At 40.9% G+C, this 20,618-nt stretch overlaps 2 protein-coding genes across 3 annotated transcripts in view; one reads left to right on the forward strand and one right to left on the reverse strand.

Annotated features, from left to right (window-relative positions):
- Window positions 1-2,230, reverse strand: part of PI4K2B (phosphatidylinositol 4-kinase type 2 beta) — a 40,461-nt gene extending 38,231 nt beyond the window's left edge. Inside the window, exon 1 of the mRNA XM_048848698.2 lies at window positions 2,068-2,230. Within this exon, the coding sequence (XP_048704655.1) occupies window positions 2,068-2,215 (148 nt within the window). The 5' untranslated portion in view covers window positions 2,216-2,230. The remainder of the gene's footprint in view (window positions 1-2,067) is intronic.
- SEPSECS (Sep (O-phosphoserine) tRNA:Sec (selenocysteine) tRNA synthase) overlaps window positions 1-20,618 on the forward strand; it is a 50,336-nt gene that overhangs the window by 3,054 nt on the left and 26,664 nt on the right. The window contains exons 1-6 of one of the 2 annotated variants that reach the window (XM_048848696.2): window positions 2,312-2,525; window positions 8,935-9,089; window positions 11,632-11,750; window positions 11,840-11,998; window positions 14,322-14,475; window positions 18,929-19,031. In XM_048848696.2, coding sequence (XP_048704653.1) covers window positions 2,412-2,525; window positions 8,935-9,089; window positions 11,632-11,750; window positions 11,840-11,998; window positions 14,322-14,475; window positions 18,929-19,031 — 804 coding nt within the window. In that variant the 5' untranslated portion in view covers window positions 2,312-2,411. Of the gene's footprint in view, window positions 1-2,311; window positions 2,526-8,934; window positions 9,090-11,631; window positions 11,751-11,839; window positions 11,999-14,321; window positions 14,476-18,928; window positions 19,032-20,618 lie in introns of those variants that run through there. The other variant, XM_048848695.2, reaches the window with a different exon arrangement.

Below are 20,618 nucleotides of genomic sequence, written 5' to 3' on the forward strand. Positions count from 1 at the left end.
GAAGACCTATAAAAGAGTAAATACTTATAGGACATTAAATATATTGTATCAGTTATTTAATAAAACAAATACATTTCAATTCAATACTTGAAATACTTAAAAATTTATGTTTAATGCATTAAGAAGTCTTGTGTAGTCCAAATATAAAACTATCTACAAGGTACCCACAGATGAAATCAGAGTGTAAAATCTATTGTGTTGCCGTCTGGTGTTTCATAATAAAAAATTTAAAGCAACACACAGAAGTATGCAAAACGCAATCTTTTGTGTATAAACTGTGGCCCCAATCCTGCTAATACTTACACACATGCCTAACTTCCAAGTATGTGAGCAATCCCACAAATTTCAACTCATAAGTAAAGATAAGCATATGTTGCTGTTGCTGGATCAAAGCCTTTGTACATACTTTACACATCTAAAGTATTTCAGGTGGGCTCATAGAACTGTAGAGGTGCGTCTGTCTCTAGTTCTGGGTGTTTTTAGAGTGCATTAAGAAGAGGTTTCAATAAAATAATTTAATACTGTAAATTGCTTGGCAATGTCCTGAAATGGGAGTTCTGGGCCTGGTCTGCACTTAAAAGTTTTGCTGGCATAGTTATGTCTGGGGGCCGGGCAGGCGGGGAGTCACAAACTATACCAGCAAAAAGAAAAGGAGTACTTGTGGCACCTTAGAGACTAACCAATTTATTTGAGCATGAGCTTTCGTGAGCTACAGCTCACTTCATCAGATGTTTACCGTGGAAACTGCAGCATCTGATGAAGTGAGCTGTAGCTCACGAAAGCTCATGCTCAAATAAATTGGTTAGTCTCTAAGGTGCCACAAGTACTCCTTTTCTTTTTGCGAATACAGACTAACACGGCTGTTCCTCTGATACCAGCAAAAACACTCTTTTGCCAGCATAAACTAAGAAGGTTTGCTGGTATAGCTGTTCCAGTATAACCCTTTCTAGCATAGGCAAAGCCTTAGTGAATGTGGGATCTTCTAGCAGAGGTTTTGAGTGAAATCATGCTGTTTCAAGTGATTTAATTACTTAAATATAAGGCTCCTGTGTAAGGATTTGAGATAGCTAGGCAGCTTTCTCCATGAACGAAACCAGTTTAGTTTTCTGTTTAAAAAAAACAAAACAAAAACCAACTAAATATTTATTTTATTCTCCATTAAGTTTTTCTGTCTCAAGGACATAACTGACTTTGGAAATGCTGTAGAAAGGCATTAGCAGTTAATGTGGTGAAACGGGTACAAACTTCCACAGGGGTTCAATAACCCAATTATGACTTGTCTACGCACAAAAGTTGTACTGCATTAATTATACCAGTATAGCTAAAGCTGCAAAACACTCTTATTATAGATGTAATTATACCAGTATAAAGATGCTTATAGTGGTTCAGTTTATTCCCATTCCCTTATGGGAACAACTACATTAGTATAAGGCACCTTGAATTGTGTCCACACTAAGGGTTGTACTAGTGTAACTATTTTAGTAAACAAGCACATCCCTAACCACAATAATTATAATGGTGGAAGAACTGCATACAGCAGCCTGACATGCATGCTTTTAACTTTAAGAAATCCTATTAACCACAAAGGGGGACTAATCATAAACTTTAAGTTAAGCACCTATGGGAGTGTGAGCAGCCTCAAGACCTAGGTTTATTTCTAGTCCCTGCAGGAATACAGTATCCTGCTTTTCCTCCTTTGTATAGAAAAAGGGTTTTTCAAAGTTACCAAAACCTTTCACCTCTCTAACATGTTCAGGCCTGGGTAGGCTTTAACAAAACGGCAATTCCACAGTAAGCTCCAGGACAGCCCAGCACGCCCCTGCTATTCAGGCCTAAACTAAGCCCACGTCCTAAGGGCGCTGCCTGAGTTATTCGCAGGCTGGTCGGGCCGGCCTGTGAGGGCAGAACTGGACCTTTCCGAGCCCATCTTTACTGGACGTTGGTACATCCACGGGCCTGAGACCCGTGAGCTCCGCGGCAGCGTGCGCTTGGCCAGTCCGGCTGAACTCAGGCCAGGGCACGGCGTGCGGAGCCCAGGGTCTCCGCGTGCTGCGGAGGCCGCCTCACCTCCGCATGGAGACACCTGGCTGCAGTCGGCTCCACTCTGCGGGCTGCGGCCGTTGGTGGCTGCAGGCAGGCTGAGGAGGCAGCAGCGCCCCCGCGAGGCATGGGCGTAGAACACTCCGCGCGCCAGGAAAAAGGCGCCGCACCGCATCCCACCCCCAGGGGGCGCGGCGTGACGCGTTCTCCACGCGCATGCGGACAGGCTTTTGATTACTGCCTCGGAGTTGAGCGTGTCACCTCACGTGGTGTCACGGCCCTTCGTTCTACGGGGTTGCGCCTGCGCTGAGGCGGCAGGAGCGTCTGGAATCTGAGCGTGTTTGTCAGGTTCTCCGCCCACTACTTCCGACATGAACGTTGAGAATTTCGGCGCTAGTGAGAGGCTGGTGAACGCGGCCTACGTGCGGCAGGGGGCGCAGGGCCGGCGCGCGCATGAGCTGTGCCTGCGGGTGTTGCTGGAGCAGGTAACGGTCGTTCCTACCCCGCTGCTCCGTCAGCGTGCGCCCAGCCCCCAGCTGTTGCGCAGCGCGCACCCTCCCTCCCTCCGTCCCTCGTGCGCACTGATTAGAGCGGTGGCTCTGAGCCCCCCGTCCCTACCCTCAGCCTGAGGCACCTGGCCGGAGTTGGGAGGATCCCCAGTAAAGGCTCCCTGCCCCCTCCCCCTTCTGTGCGCCCTTTAGGGCAAGAGCGCGTGTGGCACTGCTGTGTCCTTCCCTGTTTATGGAGTAGCAGCCGTGTTAATCTGGATCCGCAAAAAGAAAAGGCGGACTTGTGGCACCTTAGAGACTAACACATTTATTTGAGCATAAGCTTTTGTCAGCTACAGCTCACTTCATCAGATGTATCCGATGAAGTGAGCTGTAGCTCACAAAAGCTTATGCTCAAATAAATGTGTTAATCTCTAAAGCGCCACAAGTCCTCCTTTTTTTTTAGTCTGGTTATGATTTGTCTGCCCCCTAGCGCACAGGAGCCCAGCCTTTGGGTTGTGTTAAGGCTGTACAAACACAGAACAAGCTCCTGGCCCTTGCCCCAAAGAGCTTACAAGCCAAGTGTAACTCCAGAGGATGGGTGGACGCAGATGGACTGGGAAATAGGAGAAACCTTGTCATTGCACTTGGTGCCTTTCACCTCTTTCTTTGTGTAGGGCACACACTTTGAAAGCACATGGAGGGCCTCAGGGAAGATGCATTGATTTTTGTGGTTAGAAGGAACCATTATATTCATCTAGTCAGATCTTCTGCAGAGATGCATGCTGGAAGCATTGATATATCCCCCCAGAATAGCCATGCAGCACCTTGTCTGGCTCCAGCATTGTGGATCTTGGGCTTTGCTGGTATGGACTCCAAGCAAGTTAGAGGTTTCTGTCTTCCTGCTTCCTAGCAGAGTGCTTTGCTGGGGCCCACATATTACCAGGGACTCATCTACACTACAAAGTTGATCTAGCTACATCGCTCAGGGTGTGAAAAATTCACTCCCCAGAGTCAAAGACACCTAGTTAAACCAACCTGAGTCCCAGTGTAGACACTGGTAGGTCGACCGAAGAATTCCTCTCAGAGAGGTAAATTAATTACAGCAGTCGAAGAAGCTTGTCCGTTTCTGTAGTAAGGCCTAGGCTATGCTGCACGGTTAGGTTGAGATGCCTTGTGTTGACCTAGCTGTGGAAGTATCTTCACTTAAATTTGGCTCCTGCTGATGTAAGTGCCTCTCTACGCTGACTTCGTTACACCACCTCCGTGAGCGGCATAGAGTCACATGTAATTAGGTCAATTTAGTGTTAGAGTAGACACTGCCTTGCATACATCAACTGTTACTGGCCTCCAAATGCTGTCCCAAAATGCCCTACACTGACAATATTATCAATAAACGTGCTTCTGGTGAGGACACGCACTACCAACACAAGAAGCACATGGGCACATGCACAAAAGATTTAATAACAGGTTGACGTAATTTTGTAGTGTAGATGTGACCTAAGTCTCTCCACTACAGTTTGCAGCTGTTCCACTTTAGCGTTTCTAGTGTAGATTTACTTCATTATTTTTGCAAACTCTACTGTGACCACTTGAAAAAAAGTATTAGATGCTTACAAGCAAGAGGTACAAAAGACAAATGAGGGGCAACAGGCAGGGTCTAGAGCCAGTGCCCTGTGAAAAGCATAGCCTCTATCTGCTGCTCAGACTTTTACTGGTTTGTTGTTCCTAGGTCCTACTTGAGGGCTCCTATTTCAGGTTAACCGCTTCTTAGAATGGGTCTGATAAATTTGAAATGCCCTACCCCCTAACTCTTGGAAGTGAGAAGGAGCTTTCTCTCCACCCTTTCAGAACGCTCACAGTGGCTGTAAGGGTTGGGTCTTCAAAACTCTACCCTTCTCCCACTTCTGAGCTTTCTTGCTGCCATTGAGAAGGGGGCCTGAGATAGACCTAAAAATGCAGTAGGAGTAATGTTTCTCAAGTCCCTTCTCATTACTCTATTGTGAATAACTCCTGTGACCTTCTTGCTGCTTATGGCTTTCACAAGCAGCAGCCTGACACTAACATGGTTTGTGATGGTTTCAGTGTTGCCCATAGGTTTCTGAGTGTCAATTGTGAAACTGACCAGAGTCCTTTAATTTAATTCTTGTGCTGCTTGGTAAAGTTTTGAGCCTCACAGGTGTACTCTGTCTGGAGATTAAAGGGCTTGTTTACAGACCTGGGTTAAGAAATAAGGCATCCTTTTCTGGATGGAGTTAATCAGGGACTGACAATCCCTGAGGAAAGTAGCACTTTGTCAGTTTACATTTGGTAGACTGTAACCATAAAATCTCTGCTTTTAGCACTTAGGCCATGTCTATACTACGAAATTATGTCAACATAAGTTACAACGGTATAAAGCCACTGAAGTTATTACATTGCTTGTGTGCGCATGCTTGGCTCCTTGTGTCAGCAGTGTGTATTCTCATCAGGAGCTCTTGTATTGATATAGAGTGCAATGTACTATGGGTAAATATCCCACTGTGCAACTCGCCACCATCCAGTGCAGGATCTTTTGGGAAGTTCTTGCAATGCCTGATAGGACCAAAACAAGTCACGCAGGGGTGACTAGGAGCATGGGGTCAACTTCCCATAATGCATTGTTCTCCATTCCATAATTTCATCTGCATCCCATAATTTTCATGCCTTCTTTTCAAAATTCCACAAACCCATGTGTCCCTCCTCACTGTCCGCCATCTATGACAGAAGCATGGAGTCTGCACAGCTCTGTACTTTTGTCATGAGCATGGCAAGCACAGGGCATGTGATCCTGCAGTATTTACAGAGCTGTCAGAGGAGCCACAGGGAATGTGATGATTCCTTGGAGGCTAGATTGCTGTGGGACATAGTAAGAACCAATTCAGGATTGCGGGTGGCATTCATGGAGCAGTTGGAGATGGTGGAGTGTTGGTTCTGGGCCTGAGAAACAAGCATTGACTGGTAGGATCGCATCGTTATGGAGGTATGGCATGAAGAGCAGGGGCTGCAGAACTTTTAGATGCGCAAGGCCACGTTCCTGGATCTGTGTGCAGAGCTCTCTCTAGCCTTCCAGTGCAGGGACCCCAAAATGAGAGCTGCACTGACAGTTGAGAAGTGAATGACGATTGCACTGTGGAAATTTGCAATGCCAGATTGCTACCAGGTAGTCAGAAATTAATTTGGAGTTGGGAAATCCACCACAGGCTGTTGTCAAGCAAGTGTGCAGGGCCATTAATCATCTCTTGGTATGCATGACTGACTCTCGGTAATGTGCAGAACATGATGGATGCTTTTGGAGCAGTGGGGCCACTGAACTGTGGTGAGGCGATAGATGGCATGCATATTCCTATTTTAGCACCAGACCACCTTGCCACAGTACATTGACAGAGGGCTACATCACTGGGGATGCTTTACTGACATCAGTGTGGGCTGGTCAGAGAAGGTGCATGACACGCACATCTTTAAGAACACAGGATTGTTCAGAAAGGTGCAGGGACTTTCTTTCCCAACCAGCAATTACCATTGGGAATGTTGAAATGCCAATAGTGATCCTGGGTGACCCAGCCTATGCCTTGCTCCCATGGCTCATGAAGTTATTCACTGACCACCTCGACAGCATCAAGAAGCGCTTCAACTACAGGATCAGCAGGTGCAGAATGACAGTTAAATGTGCCTTTGGTTGTTTGAAGTGTCACTGGCATTGTTTACTTATAAGTTTGGGCCTTAGGGGGAAAAATAGCTGAATGCCTGCTGTGTCCTGTATAATAGCTGTAAAAGAAAGTGGGGAAAGTTTCCACCGGGGTGGAGGGCGGGACTGAAGCGGCTGTCTGCTGAAAAGGAACAGCTAGCTACAAGGGCTATAAGAATTGCTCAACATGGAGCTATATGACTCAGAGAGACTTTGAAAGAACATTTTAATAGTGAGTCAGAGTAGTATGTTTTGCTGTAGTGTTCTCTTCCTGGCCTTGCTCTTTTGCAGCCCCAAATGAATCTTGCAGTGATTGCTGTGTGTGTAGCAGTATAAGTAGGGCCCTACCAAATTATGGCCACAAAAAACATGTCATGGACCATTAAATCTGGTCTTCTGTGTGCTTTTACCCTGCATTATACAGATTTCACAGGGAAGACCAACTTTTCTAAAATTGGGGGCCCTTCCCAAAAGGGACTTGCAGTGGATCACAAGGTTATCTTAGGAGTGGGTTGTGGTATTGCCCCCCTTACTTCTGAATTGCTTTCAGACCTAGGCAGCTGTTGGCCAGGCACCCAGCTCTGAAGGTAGTGCCCTGCCAGCAGCAGCGCAGAAGTAAGTGTGTGTTGTGATTCATTACCCTTGATTTTTATTTTTGTTCTATAATATTCTGAAATTAGTAATTAGAAGTGAGTCTCCCGGTTATTAATGTGGAATATTGTGGTGCCTCCCTTACTCTCTTCTTGTGTGTTCAGACCTAATTTTCTGACCATTTAAATGGACACTATCATTTGTCTACATTTTTTCCTGTTGTTGTGACAAATAACTAAGATTATTGAAGGAGACTAGCAGAAGATAGTCTCTTTTTTTAGTGTTTAAAAACATACAGAAAGAAGAAGAGAACAGGTGTTGCATAGCTATTTGTTGCTGTGTAGTAATGCTTTGTGTTTTCAGAGTGCTTTTCATCTAAGCTAGGGGTTCTCAAACTGTGAGTCGCGACCCCAAAGTGGGTCGTGACCCCTTTGCCAGGGCTGATGTTAGACTTACTGGGGCCCATGGCCGAAGCCTAAGCCCCACCACCTAAAGCCAGAGCCCTTGGTCTTCAGCCTTGGCTGGTGTGTGGGGCTCCCGGGGTCATGTAGCAATTTTTGTTGTCAGAAAGGGGTTGCGGTGCAACCTGATCTAAGCACGTTACAAAAAGTGAGTATACTACACAAAGGAATGCAAAGAACAGTTGGCCGCAGTCTTTGTTTGGTCAGTCTCACTGTTTCCCCTGCATAAGTAGTCAGTTTCTCTTGCTTTAGTGGGTTTTTTTTTTTTAAAAAACAGTAACAAAGAAGAGGAAAAAATAAGTAGGAAAATGTGTAATACCTGAAATTACTTTTTAACTTTCTTTGATTATTAGTATTCTTTCTTCTGTTATCCTAATTGTCTTTTACTTTATTTTCTCCATGTCTCTTGTTCAGTGTTATACTCCTAATGGACTAAAGCTGCATGTAGTATATCAAATATCCTGTATATCCTTCATAAGGTGAATCTCAGAATCATAGAAGATTAGAGTTGGAAGAGACCTCAGGAGGTCATCTAGTCCAAACCTCTGCTCAAAGCAGAACCAACCCCAACTAAATCATCCCAGCCAGGGCTTTGTCAAGTTGGGCCTTAAAAACCTCTAAGGATGGAGATTTCAGCACTTCCCTAGATAATCCATTCCAGTGGTTCACCCTCCTAGTGAAATAGTTTTTCCTAACATCCAACCTAAACCTCCACCACTGCAACTTGAGACAATTGCTCCTTGTTCTGTCATCTGACACAACCAGGAACAACCTAGCTCCATCCTCTTTGGAACCCCCCTTCAGGTAGTTGAAGGCTGCTGTCAAATCCCACCTCACTCTTCATTTCTGCAGATTAAATAAGACCAGTTCCCTCAGCCTCTCTTCATAAATCATGTGCCCCAGCCCCCTAATCATTTTTGTTGCCCTCCACTGGACTCTCTGCAATTTGTCCACATCCTTTATGTAATGGGGGCCCCAAACTGGATGCAGTACTCCAGATGTGGCCTCATCAGTGCTGAATAGAGGGGAATAATCACTTCCCTCAATCTGCTGGCAGTGCTCCTACTAATGCAGCCCAATATGCCTTTAGCCTTCTTGGCAACAAGGGAACACTGTTGACTCATATCCAGCTTCTCATCCACTGTAATCCCCAGGTCATTTTCTGCAGAACTGCTTAGCCAGTTGGTCCCCAGCCTGTAGGAGTGCATGGGATTTTTCTGTCTTGAGTGCAGGACTCTTCACTTGTCCTTGTTGAACCTCATCAGATTTCTTTTAGATCAGTCCTCTAATTTGTCTAGGTCACTCTGGATCCAAGCAAGAAACTTCCTAAATGCTCTTTGCTGCTTCTGTTTATGCATCCTAGAATGCTGTACTTGGAGACAAATACATCTTAAATGTATTCTTTCTGGGAACATTAATATCAAATTGCATCGAGTATAGGAGCAATTTATTATGTAGCTTTTATTACTGAATGTTCCAATTTCATGTACTAGGAAGGGGAGACTAGAAGATTTCTTTAATGCTTTAAATCTGCTCAGTGCACTAAAGATACCAAAATTAACAAAACAATCTACTTACAGAAATCTTATCAATTTTAATTATCCACATCTAGGAAGTATTTTTATTATAGTTATAATTCCTTCTGAAGGGCAAGTGTCCTGAAAATGGATGGGATGAAAGTACCATCGAACTCTTCCTCCATGAACTTGCCATTATGGATAGCAACAATTTTCTGAGCAACTGTGGTGTGGGTGAGAGGGAAGGAAGAGTGGCATCAGGATTAGTTGCCCGTCGGCATTACAGGTAAGTCTGACAAGTAATTTTAATGCTACTGTTTTATTATGTTTGTTTTGCTTATTTTAATATCTTGTTATCAGAGTTTGAAAGCATTTGAAAAACAACATTTCATTACAGACAATTACATCAGTTTCAGATATCATATTTTCCATTAGCAAATCATTGAAAAGTTTTGTAACAAGATTTTTTTGTTAAAATCTCTCACTGTGTTCTCACAACTTTGCTCTTAAGGAAATTGTGAGTGTTAGAGATGCAAAATTTTGAATTGGACACCTGACAAAGCAAGAAGGAAAAGAAGAGACTTCTCTGGTTAAAAAATAACTTGTGTTACTTGTCCTTTAAAGTTCCGTTTATAGAGCACTGCATTAACCCATCTGTATATTATTCAAAACTTCTTCTTTCTTCTAAATATTATCCCTATTGGAAAAGATCCCTTGCATCCAAATATTGATTGTTGTAATTATTAACTCATGACAGAGATTAGTTGACATTACCATAAACCAAGTCCATTAAAATTGATTCAGAGGAGGTAGAGCTATGAGACAGGGAGGGCTTCTAATAGCTTGAAGTCCTGAGTCTTCTGAGATTTGATGGGCGCTTTGGATATTGAATTTTAGAGACTCTGTAGATATTGCTTTATCTAGATCTGCTGTTTTGGGTTGCTGTCCTATGCCAATTATCTGCATTCTATTGTTATGTCATCTGTAATGTCAGCAGAGTGAAATTTACTGAAATCCCCATCTCTGACATGTTGGTACAAGGACATATCGGAGACTAGTATTCTAGTAAATTCGACTTTCACAAGTTAAGCTCAGTTTAGCCCATCCAGTTTTATAATGGGAGACCTCCAGAGAAAACCAGGGAACTGAATTCCTTTTGCAATTGCAACTAAATATGGTATTTTCCTTCACTTCTTGTTCTAAATTGCAGTTCTTTAAATTTAATGCGTGGTCATAGGGATCTAGCAGTTTTTGAAGGCCCCTGCAATTCTTCTTGAGGAAGAATTGTTCTAGTGGAGGACAGACCTGGAGGCATCACCTCTGTCTTCTTTCTCCCATTCCATCTACTTAATTCTGTAGTCAGTCTCTGGCTTGATTGAGCTATGGGATCAGGGGCATCTTCGGAGCATCTCTCTCTTTCCAAAAGTGCTGCTACCTAGCTTTTCTAAAGGAATGTGGTAGACTAGGAGTTGAACATATTGCAGGTGACAGAGCTGAGGATGTTCCTTAACTGTTGCTGGGCTGGGACAGTTCTGTCGCCTTATGTACCACTTATACCTACTAGCTTCAGTAGTGGGAGAGAGAAGGAATTCTTCTAAGAGTTGTCCTCCATTCCATCCCCACTCCATTCTCCTGCAAATTAGGTAAGTAAAAGAGTGGGGGGAAGCGTCAGGCAGTGGTTTGAGAGCACACTCTCCTTCTCAGCCATATTAAAATCAAAATGAATGGGCAGAGTGAGCCCAGCATCTAGAGACCCAGACTAGGAAAGAGAGATAGGGAACATGTAGACTGAGAAAAGGGGGACCAGGGGAACAAAGCATTTTTGTAATTGTAAAGTAAGGATTATGTGCAAATTTTTCAATTATCAAACCAATTAACTATTGCTGTAGTTACACTGAAAGGGGGAGGAAAAAAAACTTCAGATATAAAACCACCCTCCTAAAAGTTCTGCGTTCCCTCTAGTCCATCAACTCTTCAGTGAATGGATGTATATGGCTGGAGTCCTCGCTGTCCCCAAGACAAAAATGGAATTCAAGTTGTTAGTAGTTGTATACTGTTGCTGAGCTTTCTTAAGCAGCTGCTGCATTTCACCAGTGGGTGAAGTTATTTCTGTAAGTGTGTAGTTCATAAAGAGTTATATGATCCTTCAAGCCTGAAAGGTGCTAAATAATATTCCACATTTATAAATGGAATTTGAGTGGTATCAGAAAGATGCAAGAATGTGAAGAAAGATGGGACTGCACAGAATGAGAAGGAGGAGGTAGTAGAATGCCGGGTGGGTAGAGACAAAATGTGGAGGGAAACACAGTGTATATTAACATAAATGTTTTAAAATTTATTTTTAACAGAGCATATGTAAACCACTTCATTGCTCTGTTGTTGTGAAACGTTTATCAGGCACAGCATCTGTAAAATCCCATGGGTGTACTTTGCATTGTATAATACTGCTTTTTATTCTTCAAAAAACATGGCTGCAGTGTGTGTGCAAAGTGTGCTAGCATTTGTAGCATGATCTGGGGGACACAGATTTCACAGCCCTTTCTTCCGGTAAATCTACCTGGTGGATAAAGTAATCACTAGTATAGGCCTTCTCAGTTACTCTGTTTAACAAGATGTTGTTTTTGATGGCTTTACTGTACAGAAGTGAGTGAAATAGTCAATTTCATGTTACTATTATAAGGTATGGTAATTCATTATCTGATTTTGGTGTTGCATTGGATAAGACATTTTATCAATGTTTATCGAATCAAATGCTCTTCAGAAAACAGGAAATATTGCTTTAGGGCTTGAAAAATTCTTAATGTAAGTTTTCAACCTCTTTTGTTCAGGCTAATCCATGGAATTGGGAGGTCAGGAGATATTTCTGCTGTCCAGCCTAAAGCTGCAGGTTCTAGCCTTTTGAACAAACTTACTAATTCAATAGTTCTGGACATTATAAAGCTGGCTGGTAGGTATGAAACGAATATTTCTCTTATGTGGGTGATATGGCAGTTAGCAAATATTCTATGCTACTACCTCGTTTGTTTTTATATACAGGTGTCCGGACAGTGACCAATTGCTTTGTGGTTCCTATGGCAACTGGCATGAGTCTAACTCTGTGTTTCTTAACACTGCGGCACAAGAGACCAAAGGCAAAGTATATTATTTGGCCACGCATAGATCAGAAATCTTGCTTTAAATCTATGATCACTGCAGGTAAGAGGAAGAAGGTGGGATTAACCATGCAATGTGGCATTCTAACTACACATGTTTAAAACTATCCTTTTGATAGTGGTACTGGATTCATAAACTTGGTGTCTGGAAACAATAAAATAGACGACTGTAGAAATCCAAATAGAATATGGAGATATGTAAGAGTAGAGAAAGATATCATCACTCTGCATAAAAAGAAAGTGAGGAATGTGTCTAGAATGTCGTGCCCAACTTCAGGCACCATATTACAAGAGACCAAAGAACTGGAAATAGTTCAGCAGAGGACAACAGTTGAGTATTTAACTAGGCAGCCATAGCATTCTCTGAACATAGGTAATTATATGGAATGTGGTTTAAGATGTGTAATACCTGCTTATATACAGAGGAGAGGTTAAGAAAAATAGATTTATATTAGGAAAAGAGAGTAAGAAGAGGCATGACTGAATTTAAATAAGATGGATGCCACCAAATTAAAGAATGAATAAGTGTCTCAGAAAAAAAAATGGCAAGTATTGGATGTTTAGGGATTGGTAATGTTTAGGGATGCAGAGTCTCTCTTACCCCTACCTCACCAGTCTGAAACCAGCCTAGGTCAACAGTGACTAAGTCATTGCAGTATGATGGTTTCAGGTTGTCTAGTCCAAGTTCTTGTGGACAGGGGCTCACTCACAATTTCATTCCTCCATGACAGAGCTGAGGCATATTGTTAATCCAAGGAGGGAAGACCCACAATGATGCTGCCATGCTATATTGGAAATTGAAGAATTTAGTTTGGTCAACTCAATCCTACTGCCTTAGAAGTCAATAGGGGAATTCCCATTGATTGCACTGGGAACAGGAGCAGGCTTGATGGGAGTTCAGTACAAACTTCTTTGCATAGATGGAAATTAGTGTGTGAAATGGACTGCTAAAACTGGCAATTGGGATATATGAAATTTAAATTTATAAATAAAAAAGGGTACAAATACTACTGAAAGAGGTGACCAGATATAGATGGATCACATGACTTCCTTCCATAATAGGAAATTACTTTTCAATCCTTATTTTGCTTGGGGATGATGGTTTAAATTACTTTAATTTTTCTGTTTGCATGCCATTCAGTTAAAACTGATGGTGGGAAAAAAAAACAGAACACTGGGGCCTTTTTCTTTACGTTTTAGTTGGTACACAAAGTATGGAGGCTAAAAGTAGTGAAACTTCTAGACTTGCTCGATCCACTGTGGAGGAAAATATATGGTTCTACAAAATCACACCATATTTTAAGTATCAAACTAATTATTTTCAAAGAAGTGTTTTGAATTTTAATAGAGCCTTAAGTTTGCAGGCCTGTTCATATAGTTAACATGCATAATTGATCTTTTCAGTAACTCCATAGGTTTTAAATGATGCCATTTTGTCATGTACTGAAAAAACATACATGTGGCACTATGGACTTGTGCAATTGGATAGTTCCTCAAGCAGTGGCCTAACTGAAAAATGAATATATGTGCACAAAAGCAGTTTAGCCATTTATGACTTAGATGTGTTTACATTTTTTTTTCAAATGCACTGTCTCTTGGGTATGATCTTCAGTGAGGAATATCCACATATAAAGTTTGCAGTTCAACTGTTTTATTGAGTCTTTGTATCTAAAGAAGTCTTAACACTTTTTAATGTGATTCTTTTCTTTAGTGTTTGCTTAACTCAAACATGGATTAGCAAATTTGGCTCAGATTTTCCAAAAACAAAAATTTCACTTCCAGAATGAGACCAAATGTGGACATTTCAAAACTCTGATGAATATTTGAGAGTTGAGAATGAGTAAAAACAGGATTTTGATGAAAGTTGAGTTGCAGTCTTAACTATAGCATTTGCTACAAACTGATTTTATTTTTAGAAGCGGTTTGATTAGTATTTTTAGCATTTTTTTCCCCAGCAGTACTGTTTTAATGTACCTTGGAATCTTGAAAGGGAAATCCTTTTGACTGATTTCACCTGCCTCCCTCATATTGAATATTTAAAAACAGAATTGGGAGTGAAGGGGTTAATCTGCTTCAGTAAGGGAGATTTCCTTGAACCTGTTGCTGCTATATGATTCAGCTTGCAAAGAGCACTAGCTTTTACCTAACGCCCAAGCTCTCCAGTGGGCACCAGTGAAGTTGTCATTTATGTACTTTTATGTTCTAAATGATTCTGAATCTCTGAAGTAGTCTCTTACCAGAATAAGTGAGTAGAAATAAAAAAATCTGAAATTAAATCAGAGCCAATAAGCATGCATCTAGCCTGAAGATATAGACCTGTAAAATTACTGCTTAATACACACTCTTATTTTTATTGGCTGGGTTAGGTTTTGAGCCAGTGGTGATAGAGAATGTATTAGAAGGTGATGAGCTGCGCACGGACGTAAAGGCGGTAGAGGCTAAAATCCAGGATCTTGGGGCTGAAAATGTTCTCTGTGTTCATTCTACTACATCTTGCTTTGCTCCAAGGGTACCTGACAGGTAAATAATCCTCACATAATGCTTGGTAACTATTACCAAAGTTTTAAATAACCTTCACATTTATGCTCATCTTTCTAAAATTGCTTAATTACTACTACCAATAGTTAATGAAGCAAAATAGATAGCACAGTGAAAGTTTATTTCCAGTTTCCTCCTGGAATTCAGGGAGCAGGAGGATGGAAACAATGCGCCTTCTGCAAAAAAGCATACCAGAAGAAGCAGAAAAGGACGGACAAGAAACAGGGCAGATCTTTCTTTTCATACCTGGCTGAGGATAATAATCTCATTGCTTTTGGTGATATAAATGTGATTGTAGCCAGCAGTTTTTCATGTGATTCCACAGAAGTGGGTAAAAATGGTCTTCTGTGGAATCATACAACAGAAGCTTCCCTGGTAAGTCAGAGGTCAAATTTTTCTTGGTTACAGTTCCCTATGCTGCTGTCTTCTTTAGTTCACTGATCACAGATGAATTTTTGGCACCTTAGAGACTAACCAATTTATTTGGCCATGAGCTTTCGTGAGCTACAGCTCACTTCATCGGCTCACGAAAGCTCATGCTCAAATAAATTGGTTAGTCTCTAAGGTGCCACAAGTACTCCTTTTCTTTTTGCGAATACAGACTAACACGGCTGTTACTCTGAAAGATGAATTTTTCTCATTTGACACTTTTGATAGCCCAAGGTGGGATGTCTGTCCACTGTGCAAATACCAGTGTAAATATACTAGTATAGCTGCAGCATTGCAAACCTGAAATGTAGATGTACTGGACGGATATTTAAAAAAAAAATTTTGCTCTGGTTTCTTGGTTTGAGCACTTACTAGCTGATCATGTGATGCTGGCACTCTGTTTCCAGCTGTTAAATCACATTAAAATAAGCTTAACATACATTACATTCTTTCCTAATATTACATTTCCATGCAAGCTATTGCTGTAATTGCCACAGGGATGTTATTCAATCATTACTGACAAGGGAGATGAACCACACAGTCAAGAATGGGAGATAATATGGTCTTGAAACACTATATTAAGATGTGGTCCGCACTATGAAATCTTTGAAAACTCTTGTTCTGGAAACGAGAAATTGGATTCTTATGGCTAAATGCACTCAGTATGTTGGGACAAATTTTCAAAATGAGACCAGTGATAGTTGCTTGGAAAACCTGCTTTTGTGAACGTAAATACTGTCTGCATATGCAATTAGATAATAATAAACCCAAATACTGGGTTTTGCCAGTGTACAGTTGTATATCTGTGGGCTCATTTGTGTTCACAGTACAATTTGTTTAAAGTATAGGTTTTAATAATATTGTTGAGGTTTTGAAAATATAGTACCTTAACTTCAGCATAAGAATTGCTTAAATTAGGTATAATTCCAAAACAAAATAATCTTACTGCTGTTATTTTCTTTACTGCATCAATATGTATCTATTTGCTTTAATTGCTTTGATACCTAGAAATTCATAACTGAATGTCTGTGAAGTTAGAAATGAAACACTATCTTACAGTTGAAAAATGGCTAGTGAAAAATATTTCACTCTGTTATCCTACATTAGTCAAAAGTGTCCCACATTTTATTGATTTAAAAATAAACCCAAACACTTATACATGTTGGAAGGAAAGTGGGATGAATAATTCTGTCAGAATACAATGAACATTACCTGAAGATGAGTTGGAAAATGTATTGGCCAGCTTGAATCAAAACCACCAAATCAACTAGTCTGTTTTTGAACTAGCGTAAATTTCTTTCACTCCTCTGCCTCCTCTCCTTTTTTGAGAAGGTAGTGTTCTGTCCCCTGTGACTCTGAAATAAAATATAAGTTGGGGCTGCTTTATAGCACACTACAGATAGAGGGTTTTGAGCTTTTTATTAAAAGGATACTTCCAACCATCAAAGACCACAAGATGCATATTCATAAAAGGAAGGTGAATCCCATACAAGATCCCTGTAGGATACCTTTTTATATGCATGTTTTTAAATATCTGACATTTTTGTTTTAATGCTCTGTCATAGAAGTATGCTGAAATGTAAATTTTAAGCAAATGTCATGCTACATGAAATTTAACATTTTTTTAAAAGGTCTTTTTAAGCCTAAATTCATTGTGTGCCCCTTTCTAAGTATTACCACTCTTTATTGGAAAGAACAGAGCCGTAACGAGGGATTTTAGTGCCCGGGGCAAGTATATTTGTGTCCCGTAGAGGTGATGGGTGGAGGAGGCTTGCAGGGTAACATGCCACCCCCCCACCCACTATTTTTGCCTTCTATTGAGTTGTGCCCCACAGTTTGAAAATAGTTACCTCTTGCCAGAAGCCAGTAGATTGGAAGCTAGTGGGAGCTGCGTGGGCCCCTGGTTCTTTGCACTGTGGATTTTGCATGTGTGCAAAATCCAATTGAAAAATTAACTTTTCAAAGAGAATATTTTCAAAAATAAATATAAGAAATGTACACAAGTGGGGGGGAAATCAAGGGATTTTAGAGAGATGCCAGAATTGGAACCCTTTTCCAATGTACTAAAAGCGAAGATCTTATAAAATACAAGAGGCCCGGAAAGTTCAGTGAGCTCTGCCCGGTGAACTCCTGCATCTATGCAGAGCTTTATAGACTTTAGTGGGGTCCAGAGGTCCACCCACATGGAGCTCATTGCAGCTCTGAGCCTGTATGGTAAGTGAAAGTTTATCTGGATTGTGAGAAATCAATTCCAGCAAGGTGCTGATCCATGGATCTTTGCAGTCAGCAATTATAGGGCTACCTATATATTAAGCCTAAGGAAAATCTCTTTTGTTAGTAAGTTATCTGAATTATATGAAAGCAAAGATATTGGCCCAAATCTTGAAATGAGTGTTGCTTGAAAAAGAAGAGTACAGGATTCAACTTAGTGTAGAGGAAAGATTTATTGGTAACTAGTAAAATAAAATGAAGATGGTAGAGAAGATCCAAACAGAGAAATACCAACCATCCAGATATGGTACTAACTAGGACCAAGTTCATGTGCCTTTAAACTTAGCTGGGATCAAGCATATTCAGACTAGTATAGCTGTCCTCTTTTGGGGCCCGTATTTGGGAAAGCGCTTTAGTCAATGGTCTTAAGAACATGCTTGCCTATATTAAGGGCCTTAAGCATCACCCTCTGACCCTGCAACTGCAACATACTTTGGTTACTATATTGTAGTTATCTGAAGATACAATAATTTATGTGCAACATCATTTGACTTTCTATGCTATTTGCTTTAAAATTGTACAAACCTCTCAGCAGGTTCCAGAACACACATTCTTAATTTAGATTTATGTGCAGACAAAGTCTAAAACAAAATAATTTGGTGTGGCAAAAGTGTCAGCTTGGAGTAATGGGAGCCCAAAGTCTACTTCCCACAGAGTACATATAGTATGAGCAGCAGGAGTGCATGATTCTCGTCCTAGATCTGTCAGTATTTCTCTCCTCTTCTGGAGGAACCACTTGTATTGTCAAGAGGACAGAGTTACTTCCATTCCAAGTTACTCCTTGGTCTCTGCTTAGCATGCAGATGAGCACCAATTGATGTCAAAGGTGCTGGTGGTTTTTGAAATATGATTACTAAGGTTTGTACTGAGACTACCAACCCATTAAACATAGGCCACTCAATAGCTATCAGAGGGTAACAACTTTAGTCACTACCCAGCTGGGTTAGATTGAACTGGGAACCTAAGGTGAAACGTTCCCTATCCTGTGCTACTTGCAATCTCTTTAGACATTTCATTCCCCACACAAATTTTGAAACTTCAGTCAAACCCTTTGTGGGGCTTAGTGCTATAAATTGAAAAAAATACAGTAAGCTGAAACATGCTTTAAAAAACCATTTTTGCAACTCTAATTATAGTTTTTTGCGGGGGTGCTTTTTACTAAAAAGTTCTTTGGAATCAAGGTTAAGCATGAAAAATTTGAGCCCAACCCAAAAGGTTAGAGAGTGGGTATAGGTAACTAGGAATGTTGGTTTACCAAAAAAACCTTTCCATTTAACTGTCAGGTCACAATGGTAATACTAAGGTATGTCTACTCTCAGCTGAGAGCATGCCTCCCAGCCTCGGTGGACAGAGACTCGCTAGTTCTCCTTGAGCTTGTATGCTAAAAATAGCGGTGTGGACTTTGTAGTGCAGGTTAACTACCTGAGTTAGGACTGAGGAAGTCAGGTGGGCCTGTACTCGAGCAGCTAGTCTGTGCCACTGCCCATGCTCGGAGGTCTGTACTGGTATTTTTAGTACACTAGCTCAAGGAGAACTAGCATGTATCTGTCTACCCACCTGGAGGCATACTCCCAGTTGCAGTGTACCCTAATATAATTGTGGAGAAGTTTCCTTTTCTGTCACTTGCCCCCATTTTGATCTTCTTGTATTAATTAGTCCTTAAATGGCCTGACTCATACCATAACTTCGTGTTTGGTTATAAGTGTTTTCCTAATTTGCACTTTTATGTTTGTAGACTGGAAGAACTGGCTGTGATTTGTTCTAATTATGACATTCCTCATATTGTCAACAATGCATATGGAGTTCAGTCTTCAAAATGTATGCATCTCATCCAGGAGGTATGAGGCTTGTATTTCAAATGAGACTTTTTAAAATGATATATTTATATTAACCTTTGATATGCAGTTATCTAGAACTACAAAATGCACAACATGGGCACATTCTGTCAAATGTTTTTGCAGACTTGAATCTAATCCCAGGCAGTTTTGCATGTCTGGCAGATTCAAAGGACAGAGTAGTTTTTCAGAGCTGCTTCCCCCTGCTGACAAAGTCAAGTGGGCCAGATTGAGCAGAATTGGTTTCCAGCAACCTTCCTACATTTCAGACTAAAAAGGGTTTTCTTGAAGGGTTATTTGGACTCCCCACAACTTCTCATAGTTAGGGGCTTGAAGTAATATTCATTAGCTTCTGATTATTATTCACACTACAAAATCAGAAACATACAAAGTAAAACTGAAAGAACAGGAAGAAAAATAATTTCCCACAAAACTTGGGATTTTTTAATTGTCAAAAATATGGAAGAGACTTCAGGGTATTGGTGATGCTAAATCAATAAAGTATATATAAATAATTTGTCAAAGGTAATGCACTATGTGAATTTGAGGCTGAGGAAAGGCAAGGTAGTAGAGGAAAGAGTAAGGAAAAGAAAGGGGTTGGGGGGGGGGAGGGGAGTTCCAAACTGTTGTTTCCCAAAATGCCAAGCAGTATGTGGCCCTTCCAGCTGCTTCCGATTCTTTTTCTAGTGTAAAAATTAGGATGGAAGCTTTTCAGTATTCCAGATGTCGTCATTATAGAAGAAAGTGAGTTAAAATTGGCAGATGGTCAAGCAAACTGCTGCTGAAAGTGGGGGATGGAACCAAATAGTTCAGATAATCCTTTTATAAAATGAGAGAGAGACTTGGAAGAAAATATATGCTCACCTTTTCTCTACTGTCTGGAACATAACATTTTCCCCTATCTTTGCTTCATTTTATTAAGAAATACTTTTCATAGTGGAAGGATGTTTTATGTCTTCTTAAAACTGCTTCCTAAACTTATTAGAACAATTATATTTAAAATCGTGGACTGTAATTGAATAGGAATTAAGACCTCTTCAGGATGTGAATTAGGTACCTTATTCCTGATGCACTTCTGAGATGGCTGAAGGAATATGACAGAAGTGCCACAACATCCTACCAATGTCCACCTCATCCTTGCTTATTGCTACAGACTGTTCCAGGGGGAGGAAAAACTGACTGATACTGGATAAGCTACTTTGTTTGTTTCAGAGTAGCAGCCATGTTAGTCTATATTCGCAAAAAGAAAAGGAGTGCTTGTGGCACCTTAGAAACTAACAGTCGCTAAGGTGCCACAAGTACTCCTTTTCTTTCTACTTTGTTATAATGCTACTTCTTAAAAAAATGCCTGTTTTGGGAGAATTGTTTGTTAAATGGACATTTCCTAATATGCATCATCAGCAATAAAGCTGTTAAAACCCTTTTATCAGTAGTTGCAGTCTAGATGTGTGTTTGGTTTTTTTTGGTCAACAGCACCTTCAGAAGTGTAGATTGAACAGACTGAGGTCTTTAGGTATTTTGATAACAGTCCTTTTACTAGAAGTTCGTGGAAATTCCTTGTTTTAAAGGGACACTGTCAACTTAAATCTT

Source organism: Caretta caretta, chromosome 4, assembly GCF_965140235.1.
Source record: "Caretta caretta isolate rCarCar2 chromosome 4, rCarCar1.hap1, whole genome shotgun sequence".
Lineage (NCBI taxonomy): Eukaryota > Metazoa > Chordata > Testudines > Cheloniidae > Caretta > Caretta caretta.